A 16,676-nucleotide genomic window follows, 5' to 3' on the forward strand; every position below is an offset into this window, starting at 1 on the left:
TAAAATTTTATGTTTTTCTAAGTGATCCATGTATATTTCAGCAAGGATACCTGACGCTGGAGATCCCATAGGAAGACCACTTTGTTGATATACTGTGTTATTGAAGGAAAATTAATTATTGTTAAGCGTAAATTCTAGGAGTAACATAAATTCTTCTATTTCATGGTTACTAAGTTTTCTGTGTGTCTTTAAGTTGTTCTTAATTATATTTAGAGTTTCTTTCGTGGGGATCGTAGAATACATATTAATGACGTCGAATGAGTTCAAGGTGAAAGATGTTTTTAATTTTGTGTTCTTGATAATTTTACAAAATTCTATTTAATTATTGATTGTGGTTCTGCTTTGGAAAGTATAGTACTTTTTTAGGAAGCTATTGATAAATTTAGAGGTTTTGTAGGTGGGGCTATTTCTAAAGTTAATAATTGGTCTAATGTGTGTGTCAGGTTTATGTATCTTAGGCAAAGCTCTTGCTGTTGGTAGTCTTGGATTCATGTTAATTAGGTTTGATATTTCGTTCTCATTAAGGATGAAATTAATGTTTTTAAGTATTTGTTTTAGTTTTCTTTGGACAGAGTTAGCCAGGTCTTTTTTAATTTTTGTGAAAGTATTATCTGAAAAAAATGCTTCGGTTTTTTCTATATACTCTTTTTTATGCATAATAACTGACACATTGCCTTTATCCGCCTTTGTGATTATAAGGTTATTATCTTTTAATTTTTGTTTTAGGCCTTTTATATCTGTAGAAGGTAAATGGGGTGTGTTAACTTTCTGATCTTTAAATAATTCTTCAAGTTTCTTTTTGACTTCGAATTTAGTTTCAAGTTGTCGATCTATTGGAAGCTGAGCTATGACTTGTTCTACTTCAGAAATGGTTGTTATGTATTGCTTTTGGTTGTATGGATTAGACCAATTATGTTTGGGTCCTTTGTTGATAAAGCATTGCAAGTAATAACAAATATTTAAATTCCGGGATATATAGGCTTAAATGCTCAAATTGTGCCAATTCTTATATCGGACAAACAGGCCGTAATTTCTTAGCAAGATATCAAGAACATATTAATGCCGAAAAACACAGGAAGTACTCGGCCATGAGTCTTCACATGACCGAATATAAACAGTTTTACATCGATAGAAAGGGACTTAACCATTCTACGAACGCTAAACAAAGGCAAATTAATGAATATTCTTGAAAATATCTATATTGAAATTGATCAGAAGCGAAATCCCAACCAGAATGTTAACGAAATTACGGAAAATATAAATATATTATTAGAAGAGGCTACCAAATTAGATTCATCTAGAAAAACCATCAAAAAGAATCCCAACAAACAACCAACACACCTCCTTCCGATTAGCTCCACCCTACATAATTGTCCCCTTACCTTTCCTTCCGTTTCCCCTAGCCTATCACAACGCCACTCCTCAGTCAGCTCCACCCTACACAACATTTCACCCGCTCTCCTTAAGTCACTTACCTCTCCTTCCAATACTCCCCGCCCACCGCAAGTACCTTACACACGTACACAGGACTGACTCAGTTAACAACACGGCATAAGGGAGGACGTTAAATACGACACGACTGACTATAAGGTAATCAACTCCATTATCCTTCATTCTCGCGAACATACATTTTTAACAAGGTTTTCTCCTTAAAATATTTTCTATTTTACTCATTCTTTTCTCGTTTCAGACTCATTTCAATAATCCTACCACAACTCAACTTCAACTACGGTTATTTTATCAAGAGTTCCCCCGATAAATACACATAAGAAAATCTTGTATTTCTTCAATTTATCTTCAAGATTAACAAAATGTACACGTCTCCAACATGAAGAAGAACCTTATCGCCGTTTTTAATTCGTCATTTGAACACTGACTTGTTGAATTTTTAACCAACATGAATGAACTTTATTTCATCATCATTATTATATGTTTTAATTTTCGTGCCATTTTATCATATCTTTTAGCTTTTGTATCATCATAACATCAATGTATTTTAATTTTCTTGCCATTTTGTAAAATTTTAGCTGAAGATGTTCCATAATCGGAACGAAACATGTACTAGAGATTATATGGTTTATATTATGTAATTAATAAGCCTATTATACAGAAATTGATAAGTATTGGAAGGTGGGAACCTACTCATAACTTAACCTTAGTTGTGCTGAGCCAATACGGAATAAATATGAGATTTATAAGGATATCAAAGACCAGAAGGCATCTATGGAGACCGATTTCAAATTTGATTTTTGGTAATATACAAACTTCTGAAGCTGAAGAGGGCCAAATCATATAAAGGGGTGAAAAATTTACAGATTACAGTACTTACTTATCTCCAACTGCCTCTGTATTCGGCCCTTACATCGCTCCCTATAGTCAGTCTGTGTTCGGTTGTACTCCGTCATCACCTCCACAAACTTCCGAGAGAGGGTCGAATGCTGGGTTTTCCGTATCCTTAGATCGGCTGAGGATTTGTTTGTATGCTCTTCTTGTTCTATATTCTGCTCTATGACTGAAAATGAAAGTTAGAAACAAACACCACACTTCTATCAGAAAGTCTTGCAAGAGAACACGGTTTTATGAATTACAAAATGTGATTAAAGAAAGATTTGGATATATCAGTTAATTAGTTATAAAGTGAATTTCCACATTAGAATATCCATATAATATCACAGATGCTTACCCTTTAATTTGGCACGGACTTTATTGGCAGTTTTCTTTATGTCTGCCATCAGGTCTTCCAACTCCTGCTTAACTTCTGTGAATTAAAGGAAACACAGGGTAAGTATTATTATTACACACACACACACACACACACACACACACACACACACACACACACACACACACACACACACACACACACACACACACACACACACACACACAAGTCCTAAAAAGGTTTTAATCAGGAAACCAGAACATCACAATCCCAAAAGAAAGATCAAACTGAAGACCTTGTAGTAAAGCCACTACATGAAATTTTGATGCAATGACTAACAGAAAATAACCACTTGAATACTTGTGGTAAAGAAAAATGTATTAAGCTTATATGAATTATAGCCTCCGAACTTCAAGCTATACACAGATTTTCCTATAGAAGAAATAACAGTCATCAAGCCACATTTCAAAAGAGTGATGAAAAATTTCTACTAACAGATGTATACTCTTTCCTTTAATGAAGATGTGCTTGTTGTATACTGCTACTCTGTTTGTGAAAATAAAAAGTAACGATCTAATTATGACTAACTGCTGGAACCGACATCAGTTAAAATAATTTTTGAGTCAACATTTTGATAGCAGTGGTGTGGAGCATATTTGGGAGTATTTAAATCAACCAACCACATACAATACGATGGCTGGGGCATAAGTCATGGCAACTATTATTTTTCTTCACATTTGCATGGTGCTATCATTCAACTGTCACATGTCCTGGAAAGCACGACACTTTTAGCTAACGGACACAGCATTAGATGGCAGTGCGTTAGACAGGTACCACATACAGGGTGATGGGACTGCAGTAGTGGGTCAAGCTCTGTATAGATCGGATGTGACGCGGCAAGAACAGCATGCTCAACTCAAACTGGCTGTTCGTCAGGGTTGCTATGCCAAGGAATGTCACAGAGTTTGTGGAAGCTGTGGGGAGTAATGCCCTTCCATACCAAACTGTTGAGAGATCAGCAGCATTTCACCATGGATACGAAACAACCAGCAACGTGTAATGTCCAGAAGACCTCTCATATTGTTAACGTGTTGTGGATAACAGGACTACTTTTAGGGTTTTTATGATAAACCCTAAAAGTTGATTGCTGTACTCTGTGAAAATAAACATTATGGCTGACAGTTTCCTTGCTTTATATCCTACACCTGGTGAACTAACTCTGCATTATTCACACATTCCACAGCACCTTACACTCTCCACTCCTATCTGTATATTTCGATTTATCTGCTAGATCCCGCATTGGTGCAGGGGGGGAGGGTTTACTTGCAATGACTTATGTAGGCACAGGAAGAGAAGGTGGAGAGCATGGCAAAATTTATCGTAATGTGGACAACTTACACTGTATCCCTGCAAGGTACCAGACGTAGTCAATGGCACTATAAAGGAACAATGGTTTAATATTATTTACACTCATTATCTTTAATATTGTCCGGCTCCATGGCTAAATGGTTAGCATGCTGGCCTTTGCTCTCGGAGGTCCCGGGTTCGATTCCCAGCAGGGTTGGGAATTTTAATCATAATTGGTTAATTCCCCTGGCACGGGGACTGGGTGTTTGTGTCGTCTTCATCATCAGTTCATCCTCATCACGACATGCAGGTCGCCTACGGGCATCAAATCAAAAGACCTGCACCTGGCGAGCCGAAGTCCTCTGACACCTCCCGGCACTAAAAGCCGTACGCTATTTCATTTCATTTCATTTCATTTTCTATTAAGTCTTGCTCATAGCCATAGCTTCAATGTAGTGAATAATGCTGAGCAGTGTTTTAGTTGTAACAGTTTATAATGGCCTTTTGGAAATATCATTTAGATAAAACATTTGAAATGCTGCAGAAGTCCATATATCAACTTTGAATGTCAAAACTACAGGCTCCTGTGCAAAGAAACGTAGCAAAAGAGTAACGAATCAAGTAAGTAAGAGAAGGAAAAGGCTCAATTACTACTTTTTGCAATAGTACAGTTCGGTCCGAAAAAATATCCCCTCCTACAAATTTTACTTAATGCATGTCAAAACAACAACGAAGAGGCTATATTTCGTTGGGTTACTAAACCTTTTTTGTTTAAAAGTTAATTTAAGTTGTACAGAACATATTGCATCAAAATCGGCTTGCATTAGTATTTTGTGTGTTCACCTCGTGCCTTTTTAAGTGCCTGAACTCGAGTCATTGACTCGATAAGTTTTTGAATTGACATATACATCAGTTACAAATATTGATACTAGGTGACACTGACATACTTTGAAGTTTCATTTCACTCCACCAGTTGTCTAGTTTGTCTTCCCTCCAATTTTCTGTCAGCTGTTGTTTTGTTAAGTTGAATTGTGTGCATTTTATAAAGAATTGTGTGTATTAAACCTAATTCCATAAGTATCCAGACAGTTTTTATATTTATCTATTGTGCTATTTAGAGCATAAATGACAATAACTTGGTGTTTCCATGGTTATTCATACAAATAATTGGTTTCACAGGTTATGGGAAAGAAAAAGAACCTTTCTCCAAGGAAGCAAGGGATGGTTTTGGGACTCAAAGCAGAAGGATTCTCAAATACTGAAGTTGCTAAGAAATTATCAATTGACCACAAAACTGTGGGAAGTATATTGAAGAAACAATCTGAAACTGGAAAGTCAAGTTTGAGGTACAAATTTGGTCGGAAGAAAATCTCCAGTCCCAGATTGTGCAGGGCAATGAAAATGATGGCAAAGCATGACAAAAAAACTGAGTTCAAAAGGCAGATTGCTGTTAAGATTGAAGGAGTTTGGGACCTCAACTCCCATCGAACAGTGTTAAGATGCCTTTCTGAACTCAACCTGAAGAAGAAAAAACTTACAAAGAAAGCCCTCCTAACACAAAAGCATGTCGAAGAAAGAAAAAGGTTTATTGATCTGTATCAACACTGGACATCCGAGGACTGGAAGAGAGCGATTTTAAATTGAATGTGTGTGGCAATGACAGTGGTTTGAAACTGTGGATGGAGCCAGGAGTTGAATTAAAGAAAGACTGTGTAGTGGAAAAGAAAAAGTTCAGTGAAAGTGCAATGCTGTGTGGAGCAATTACTGCTAAAGGAGTGGGAAGAATTAAGGTTTGCGCAGATTCAATTACAGGGTTAAAATACTGTGATATCCTTAAAAATGAGTTATTAAATTCAGCAAGGGATCATTTCAGTGCAGAAAATCTTGGGCCTTTCATTTTCCAAGATGACAAATGCTAGCTGTCACCGTGCCAGGGTTGTCCAGGAGTGTTGCGCACATCTGGGTATTGAGCAGTTATGGTGGGCCCCCAACTCTCCTGACATAAACCCTATTGAGAATTTGTGGGCAATTATCTCTCAAAAACTAAGTATATATTGTTGTACAAGTAGAGTTAATTGAGAAAATGGTTTAAGTCTGGTACCATGAAATTCTACCTGCTACATGTGAAAAACTTGTTGAGTCAATGACACATTGAGTTCAAGCCTGTAAAAAGGCACGAGATGGATACACAAAATATTTAAGTTGATTTTGATGTAATATGTTCTGTACAACTTAATTTAACTTTTGAACTAAAAGAGTTTAGTAAACCAATGAAATATAGCCTGTTTGTTGTTTTTTTGACATGCATTAAGTTAAATTTGTAGGTGGGTATATTTTTTTGGACCTAACTGTATACTCTACAATATTAATTAAGTATCGATGCTTTTTTAACATAACTTGCGAATGCTTAAAATGATTTCAGCAGTGTGATCAATGCAACAAATTACTGTTAATTCAGTGAAGTTGTCAAAGCCTAAATTACATAGTCTTAAACATTTCAAGAGTAACCAATCCAGCCTTGACCCTATAGAATTTTCCTTCTTTAAAAACTTTCTTCTTACAAGCAAGCATAGGAAATGGATGTCAATGGCTTACCAAACAACCACACATGCATGGAGTGTACAGAGAAAAAAAAAAAAAGCACATGAAAGTTTAAAATGTTTGGCCACAGCCTTTATCAGTGGAGGATACAGCAACTAAGGTGGTGATCATATATGAAAAGTAGATGCTGCTATGAAGTATGGCAAGGGATTGGTGACAAAAGATTGGAAAAAGGAGCAATTAGGTTACATTAAGGCCAATTGCTTCTATAGATCTGAGTACCAGTTGACGTCAACTTCAGGGTAAAAACTGAAGTTCAACAGTGAAGCATTTATGAAATGTAGTTTGATGGAGCCAGCTGTAAATGAGGATAGGAAGATTCATGTTCTGAGTTTTGCAATGGCAACATACTCATTTGGCTATTCACTTACCAACATTCCTCGCCCTTTTACTTAAAAGCAGCGTTTGCTTTCCATAGATAGTCACCAACTTACACTATATTCTACTGCCAATGTCTGTAGAAAAAATTTTTGTACAGTACTTCCACGTATATCATCTGCACATATGCTTACATGGAAAGTTGCTACTCTCCATGAGTTTCCTATTCATATAGATGTTGCTCTTTTTAGCTTTCTTACTCAAATATTTTTCCATAGAAAGCGGATCAAATTTCCTTGCAATTATTGCCCAGAAGATTCATTTGAAACTATTGATCTAACCAGAGAGATTTCATCCACAGGATGTTTATATAGCCCAATAACACTGAATATAAATATTGGACAATTCAAAGTTCTGGACAGCAAGAAAGAATTGTTATAAACATATAGCTGAATAGTAAATACACATGTTAGAACGCACATTCCCTTGGTTATTTACTAATCAACTACGGAAAACCATCTTCAGGGCTACTGACTGTGGAATTCAGAACCACTATCTGCTGATTAGCAAAGTAGTTACCCAGAGTACCTTCTATCAAATTTCTTCACAAATTCAAAATTTGATTTGTTTTCAGGAAATTACCTAAGGACAGGAACAACAGGGTCATATCCATAGCTGCCAATATTATCAATGGTGCGCACGAAGTTGAAAGCACAATTAAGTCGCTACTATTCATTTTTTTTCCTGTAGCTAGTTAAGACAATGTGATAGCTGGATTTCTCACAAACAGGTTAAATAGTCAGGTTTACACAACAATTTTCCTGTGCAATATCTATCAGGACATTTTGTTGTTACTAATAACTATGGCTAGGATGTCAATGAAATGGATTTTTTCCCCTGGTAATAGACAAAGCTGATTAGTATTTTCATGTTTCATGATGGGGTATTCTAAGACATTTTCATTTCAGGGGGCATTTTTGTTGAATTTTGTCCAAAAATCCCTATTAATACCAACATTTTGTTGCTTCCTTTTTCATTTTCAGTGATTTTGTATTTGGAATTTGTTTTAGTGAAAACATGGTAAGCAATTTAGAGGGTGTTTCTGGACACATTGGCAAGGCCATAAATTAAATAATGTAAGAAGTATTAAAATAAAAAAATGCAGGATACATGATAATGTGCTCCTCATCCAATGTTCTATCTCACTGGAGACACAAGATGAGTTATAGTGATTTGGTGACCAGTGACGTATATTTTAAATATATACCTACTGTTTTAGTTTAGGTAAAAAGGATATTTTTTTATGTATGAGGCTCTGTTAGCCAACAGAGTTCCAGTTTTGAAAACCTACATAAAGTGTTTACTGTATACTGCAACTCAGTACACTAACAACTAACTAGGACTAACTGCTGGAAAAAGCAGCAGTTAAAATAATTCCTGACTCAACATTTAGATAGAACAGAAAAAAAATTAAATAATGTAGTATACAGTCTTCTACACTGGCATTTGAATTTAATTACTAGTATGACAATTACCAGTACGGACACTAAAGAAGTTCAAAACCTGTTTTCCCGCAAAGTAAATTGAAATATTTTAAGTATTTTTTTGTTTGCAATTTTAGAGCGTATTTAAAGGATTTTTAGATCATAAATGCCTTATTTATAGGACATTTTTGATCATTTACATATCATCAAAATCCTAGCCATACTGATAACAGATGCACGACCAAAAAAGCATAATTTCATAAAGATAAATGCCTCAAATTGACCAAAGTTACCGACAGCAATGGTTCCGTAATATGTTCTATAACAAATATCAACGAACGTTTTAGATACCAAATTTTTGCAATGAAATTGTGTTTCATGAGGCTTCTGATATGAAAAATCTAAACATCATTGTCACATTACGCAGTTCACCCCTGTTGAAACCCAATAAAAAGCTGTCTATTATCAATCAGTATATACATAGCCTATCACATTATTAAGACCACCTGCTAGTATTCAGAGTAACCACACTTCACAGCACAGATAGCAGCTATACAAACTGGGAGTGGGTCTCTAGGTGTATTGGACCCATGCTGCCTGCAGTGCATCAGCCAACTGTTGAAGGGTTTGTGGTGAAGGAGACAGATGGTGAACATGTCTACCAGTTGGTACTACAGATATTTAATTCAATTGAGATTGGGGGTGTTTGGGGGCCAGAGAAAATCTTTGAATTCTCCACATTCAGACACTTCTAACAGAGTGGCAAGGTGCATTATTGTGATGAAAAATGCAATCCTCCCGAGGAAAGACCATCATATATGGGTGGGTATGTTCGTCTAAGACTCGTAACCATATCAATCAAGAGTATCTTTGACACAGATTATGGGACCTAGACAATACGAGATCATTCCCCAGACCATAACACTGTCCTACTGCCTTGTGTTTGTCTAGCAATTGTTACAGAGTGGTGGTTCTCTCGACATTTCTCGCTGGACATACTGATGCCCATCCGTTCTATGCAACTAAAAACTTAACTCTTTAGAGAAGACTACATGCTGCCAATCAGCAGCAGTCCATTCCCTATTACGTCGATCAAATTCCAGTTATTTTCGTCGATGCACCTGTGTAAGGATGGGTGCAGTCATCCTCCATCTACTCCGGAGCACGATTAGCAGAACAATTCACCGCACTGTTGTGGTACAAACTTGTCCGACTATCTGCTAGTTCATGTGGATGGCAAGCTGTAGCCTTTCTGAAAGAAGTAGCCTGTCGGTTGGACTTCAAGCAGTCCTCCATAACATCAATTACGCGTGGAGCTCCACAGTTTCCAAAATAGTTATACCCAATGGTGCAATTCGTTCACTCACCATGCACCTCTACTACAGAGGCATGTGAACAGTTCACAAATGTCCCTGCTTCAGGAATGCTGACCTCCTTGGCCCAAAAGCCGATTATCACACCTTTCTGCAACTCCATTAACACGAGAACTGCTGAAGTGATCAAAATGACTGACAGTTTCCAAACTGCATTTTGACTACAATTTTTATCGAAGGATACCGAGCTGCAGTAACTTTTCCTGATTAGTGGTAAGGATCATCATACTAAATGTCATTTTGCACTGTCGGACAGGGCATTAGGAACAAGTATACCTACAACCACCAGAGCCATCATTTTAACCACTGTTTTAATTATAATCATAATAAAATTTATAACAACACGTCTGCAGCTCTCGTCGAGATACAATAATCTGCTCATAATTATTGAATCAATGTAATGTTGAAAAACACAAGAATAGAACTAGGATATATTACGAACTGTACGATCACCGTTTCCTTCGAGTCTCCAGCAGTGTTGTCATTCGCCACTTTGTCCTAGAACAGTAAACAAGTCTTGTAGAAAAACATGACCTCTCACAGATGAGTTGCCGAGTCTACTGTGTAACATTCTAGGAGATACGTCTGAAGTAGAGTATGGTTCAGATATACAGGATATAAGAGAAGAAGCTGCAGACAAAGATTGCTGCCAATCAAGTGATCACTCTGGAAGCAACAATACAGGTCACACTGAAAACCAGATTGTTCAAGCTTAACATTTTTTGTTATTTTAACAATCTCCATACCAACTATGGTGAAATTCCTCCAGTTATACCATACGCAAATTGTAATGATGCATTGCATAATACTTTGAGTATTGACAAGTTTTCAATTATTACTTGGAAGGATTTTCAGACGTCTGCTCTAAAAATCAGCGTTTTGTCCTAAGCCTGACACTAGACTCATCAAAGTGGGATGTGTCAGGCCCTACCCACTGATGCTGGAATGTATGCAGGTGAACTACAACTCCTCCTCCACCTAAAGCTTTCATTCCTCCCCTGAAGGGGGAGGCAGGCCACCTACTAGGGAACACCTACACCCTGGCCGAGAGAGTTGTGGGGGATTAAAGGTGATGTGCTAGATATGGGAGAGGGTAAATAGAGGTGATAGGAGTGGGAGATAAGATTGTGGGCATCTTGGCTAGCGAGTCTTGAGGTATACGCATTGTTCTCGCAATAGTTGGTGTTTTTTTTTTTTTTTTTTTTAACTGAATTAGTTTTGTTGTCTTCTGCCATTTACATCTGAACAGAAGATTTTGTCTGTTTATATATATCATACACAAAAATACAATAAGACAGTCTTATTTCTTTAAAAGCATAACCGAAGAATCTTCACTATTTTCTGCAGTTTTATTAATGAGAGTATTTACAGTAAATAAATAAATAAACCTAGTAAGCTTTCTGCCACATAATTATACACAAATATGAAATTACTGTTATTAGTTATGAAAGAAATTAAGTCCACAACCTGCTAAGAAAGTACTGAATGTGAAGGTGTTTAAATAAAATACTGATCTATACCAACTATATATAATACAATTTGGAACTGTATACATATGTACAGTTTGCCATATTTTAGCGATAGTCTACATCAGTTCTATAGCAGAAACAGATTGTGGGTTCTAATTTTGAGTTCTTGACAACATAACCAATAGTAGCTCAGCTATTTTGCCACCTTGTTGGAGAGGCACTAAATGAATAGACTAAGCCAGCTTTCTGCTACAGAATGTACAATATATGTGAAGATTGTTGAAACATATAATAACAAATTAGATCACCAATCTGCTAAGAATTTAATGCCTGAGTAAAGAAATTGGTGAGAAAAAAGTTATAACTGCATATGGGAAATTAATCTCCACAATGGAATTAGTACTCACCTAGCAATTCCTAATGGAAAGTCGAAGTTCAGATTCCCCCCTCCCCCCCATTTCTAGAGCATTTCAAGAATTAGACTGTGCCGCCTCTACTAATGGGCTTCTAACAAATTCACCTCCATACAGCCCAGCATAAGTGGGTAGGGACTGACATCCCACTCGAATGAGTCTAGGGTCAGGTCTAAGAAAAAAATGCTGGTTTATAGAACAAAATGCCTGAAAAGCCTTCCATCTAATTTTTGAAAGTTTCAAACAGTGGACATAAGCAGGTTCAGGATATGGAAGGAGAATGGGTAGCATACAGGGATGCTATAGTAGAAACAGCAAGGAAATATCCAGGAACTGTACGTAAGAATGGGAAAAGTTGAACATCTTGGTGGAATGATGAAGCGATAGCAGCTTTTAAACGTAAAAAGAAGGCATATCAGAAATGGCTCCAAACAAGGACTAATGCAGACAGGGAATTGTATACAGAGGAAAGAAACAGTGAAACAAATACCTGTTGAATCCAAGAAGAAGTCGTGGGAATATTTTGGTAATAACTTGAAAAAGCTAGGTCAAACAGCAGGGAAACCTTTCTGGACAGTAATAAAGAATCTTAGGAAGAGAGAGGAAAGAGGAAATTAGTAGAGTTTTGGGTGAATCAGGTAAACTTGTAATACACAGTTCAAAAAAAATTAGGGAAACATGTTTCGGAACGTATGCCATGAGCCACAAAACAATACCTCACGCCCAGGCATTATACCAATTAAACCTTTATTCTTTACCATTGAAGTATACAAAAAAACATCAATGCATTCGTATTCATTTTCAGAATTCAAACAGAAATGTCAAAATAGGGGCGAACACAAAGTGATAACAGTCCTCCAGGATGGATTTTTATCACAGTTTGGAGAGCTTCAGTATGGTGTATGTCCTCCACGAGCATTTATCACAGCTTGGCACGTAGCTAGCATGCTCCGTATAAGTCGACAGAGGTCACGTTGCGGTATCAGGTCCCATTCTTCAATGAGAGCCTGTTCGAGGTCTTTGGGAGTCTGCGGTGGAACAGGACACCCACGAACACTTCTGTCAAGCCTATTCCACACATGCTCGATTGTATTAAGGTCGGGACTCACTGCTGGCTATTCCATCTCTTGAATGTCCAGTTCTCGCAAGACAGCTCTGGTGATGCGCACCACACGAGCCCTGGCATTGTTGTGCATGAGTACGAATTCAGGGCCAACACCATATGCAGCAACCAATACATGATGTAGCAGTATCTGCTCGATGTACCCTGTAGCGATAAGATTCCCGCGGACGATGACAAGATCCGTACGGCCATCAATACTGATGCCACCCCACATCATCACATAACCTTGTCCGAATCGGTCACCTTCCAGGACAACATTTGGCATGTACTGCTCACCACGTCGTCTCCATACATGTTGACGTCCATCATGCTGTGTCATGGGAAATCTGGACTCGTCTGTGACAACACCGGTCTCCATTGGCGAAGTTGCCAGTTGACGTGGGTACGGGCAAACAGAAGGCGAGCTGCACGATACTGCTGCATTAAACGGGGCACTCTAACAGGACGTCTGGGTCGTAAGGACACTTCTCTTCACCTGTTCCCTACTGTCTGGTCAGACACCGTGCCTCCAGTGACCCTCCTGAGGTCTTCATGTTCTCTGGCAGTTGATGAATGACACCGCAGCACACAGATGGTCAGATATTGGTCACCCTATGGAGTTGTCATGTGTCCACGACCTTGTTCAACCTTCCTTGTGAACTGGCCTGTGTCACTGTAGCGATTCCACAAGCGTTTAATAACTGACGGAGAAACATTGAGATCCACAGCAACACGACAAAAAGTCCATCCTTCCTGGATCGAAGTGACAGCCCTTGCGACTTGAACCTCATTAAGATGTCTCCTGGGATGTGCTGGTTTACGTACAATGCACTCAAATGACCGCAGTAGTCTGTGTACCTCACAACACACGGACGCACTACTATTCACTTTGTTTTGAGGGGTCACCTGGCAATTTAATGCATGGCTACACCTACAGATGGAGTGTAAATTCGATTTGACATACCTTGAGTAGTTAAGGTCTCAAGGTATGCTGTACGACCATTGGAACCCATCTACCAAATTAACGTTCACATAACACACATTACAAAACATGTTCCCCTAACTTTTTTTAACTGTGTAGATCCCAGAGAATTGCTGGAATAGTTTGGAAGGAAAAGTTCGAAAATCTTAACGTAAAAAAAAGGGTATCTTCTTGTGATATCGCAAACAACTGAGCTCATGGGGAGGAGGACAATGATGGTTAAATTACACTTGAAGTGGAAAGGATGGCAAATGAACTGCATTGTCGTAACGTAGCAGGAATAGATTAAATCAGACCCGAAATGGTAAAGTATAGTGGGAAGGCAGAAATAAAATGGTTTTCTACCGTAGTACGATTAGCATGGAGTGTTTGTAAGGTACCTTCAGATTGGACAAAAGCAGTAATAGCACTTATCTATAAGCAAAGGAACAGGAAGAATTGCGACAATTTTGAGGTATCTCATTAATCAGTATACCAGGTGAAGTGTTCACTGGCATCTTCAAAGGGAGGGTGCGATCAGTGTTGAGGAGATGGATGAAAACCCCAGTGTGGTTTTAAATCACAGAGGGGTTGTCAGGATCAGATTTTCAGTATGCAATAGTTAACTGAAAAATACTATGAGAGGAATAGGCAGTTACGTTTATGTTTTTTAGATGCAGAGAAGGCATATTACAGAATATTGAGGGAAAAGATGTTTGCCATACTGGGGGATTATGGGATTAAGGGTAGATTATTAAAATCAATCATAGGCATTTAAGCTGACAAATGGGCTGCAGTGAGAATTGACAGTAGAATGAGTACTCTGTTCAAGATACTTACAGGGATTAGACAAGGCTGCTATCTTTCAGCTGTACTGTTCATAGTTTTTTTTTTTCTTTTTTTTTTTTTTGGGTATGGGCTTTACGTCGCACCGACACAGAAAGGTCTTATGGCGACGATGGGATAGGAAAGGCCTAGGAGTTGGAAGGAAGCGGCCGTGGCCTTAATTAAGGTACAGCCTCAGCATTTGCCTGGTGTGAAAATGGGAAACCATGGAAAACCATTTTCAGGGCTGCCGATAGTGGGATTCGAACCTACTATCTCCCGGATGCAAGCCCACAGCCGCGCGCCTCTACGCGCATGGCCAACTCGCCCGGTGTTCATAGTTTACACGGATCATCTGCTGAAAGGTATTATGTGGCAGGGAGGGATTCAGTTAAGTGAAAATGTAAGCAGTCTGGCTTATGCTGACGACCAGGTCTTAATGGCAGATTGCGACAAAAGCCTGCAGTCTAATATCTTGGAAATTAAAAAAAATACAGTAGGTGCAAGGAGTATGATATGAAAATCAGCCCTTCTGAGACTAAATTGATGTCAGTAGGTAAGAAATCCAAGAGAATTGAATGTCAGATAGGGAATATAAAGCTGGAACAGGTAGATAATTTCATGTATTTAGGATGTGTTTATTCTCAGGATAGTAGTATAGCGAGATTGATTCAAAGTGCACTAAAGCTAAAGCAATGAGCTCACAGTTGCAAACAACAGTATTCTGTAAGAAGGAAGTAAGCCCCGGACCAAACTATCTTTACATCGGTCTGTTTTCAGGCCGACTTTGCTTTATGGCAGTGAAAGCTGGGTTGACACTATCTTATAAGCTAGAAGTAACAGACACGAAAGTACCGAGAATGGTTGCTAGTACAAACAGGTGGGAACAATGGCAGGACTGTACTCAGGATGAGGAAATAAAAGCTAACTTAGGAATTGAAGCTGTACGCACAAACCAGCTTTGGTGGTAGGGCCATGCAAGGCGAATGGAGGAGGATAGGTTACCTAGGAGAATAATGGACTATTATGGAGAATGAGAGGGGTAGAGGGAGACCAAGACGATGATGGTTAGACTCAGTTTCCAACGATTTAAAGATACGAGGTATAGAACTAAATGAGGCCACAGAACTAGTTACAAATAGAGGATTGTGACTAGGATTAGTAAATTCACAGAGGCTTGCGGCTTGAACACAAAGGCATAACAGTAATAATGAGGTACGTATGTACAGCAGAGAAATGTTATGTTTAAAAATGCCCATCTAGCCGTAGCCAAAGAATGCCGACATATAAGGAGGAAAGCAAATTGAACAAAACTCATAGGCTTGTTACTGGATTCATGCAGGAGAAATGATTAAGAGATTATCCAACAGGTCACGAAGATACTAGAATTCAGGCACAAGATGTGGCACGAGAGTAAAAGTTCCGGTAATTTAACTTAAATCCATGGTGAGGGTGTGTAAACAAATGATGCGTATTCGAAGCTGCATTTACGTCACCACACTATTACTGCACAATGCGTACTAACAGATTACACCAATAGATTTGATTGCTCATCAGACTTTACACAATGAAAATATGCAAACCCTACAGTATCTTATATTTTTACGTGGTAATGTGACTGTCAGCTCTCGTAGCCCCCTTTGGTAGTTCCTGGAAGGGATGAGCGAGTCAGACTTGGGAGTTACCGATCAGCCTGCGGGTTCATAACATCTGCTTCTGTTGGCCCTTTCATTTGGGCTCTCCGTGAATTTTCTGGAAGGCGAAACTAGAACCATTACCGTATCCCAAAGATACTAAAACCTCATCACCAGGTGATGAAAGCAAGCTAGCCTCGAACATAGGACCATTGTACTGAACGGTCAGTTATCAGTCGTGTTTGGAGTCGAACCAAGCGTACAGCAGTCTTACAATGTGATAGCCAATGGATGTGCGTTCGAGCCTAACTGCATGGAGCTGCCGTATTAAGTGTTTGTCAAGCCTGCACAGTGAAGCGGTAGGCGAGATCTGCCAATATTACAGAGGAACACCAGCTCGAGGTAAAGAATGTCAGCCGAAGACCCGTTGTGAGATTATGACGATTACCATCATCATGCTTGTTGTTTAAAGGGGCTGAACACCTAG

General features: G+C 38.5%; 1 protein-coding gene across 2 annotated transcripts in view; it reads right to left on the reverse strand.

Moving 5' to 3' along the window:
* Syx1A (Syntaxin 1A) overlaps window positions 1-16,676 on the reverse strand; it is a 612,912-nt gene that overhangs the window by 355,971 nt on the left and 240,265 nt on the right. For both annotated transcript variants that reach the window (XM_067139643.2, XM_067139644.2), the window contains exons 4-5: window positions 2,684-2,758; window positions 2,330-2,512 (exon numbers count right to left, since the gene is read on the reverse strand). In XM_067139643.2, the coding sequence (XP_066995744.1) occupies window positions 2,330-2,512; window positions 2,684-2,758 (258 nt within the window). The remainder of the gene's footprint in view (window positions 1-2,329; window positions 2,513-2,683; window positions 2,759-16,676) is intronic.

Source organism: Anabrus simplex, chromosome 2, assembly GCF_040414725.1.
Source record: "Anabrus simplex isolate iqAnaSimp1 chromosome 2, ASM4041472v1, whole genome shotgun sequence".
Taxonomy (NCBI): Eukaryota; Metazoa; Arthropoda; class Insecta; order Orthoptera; family Tettigoniidae; genus Anabrus; species Anabrus simplex.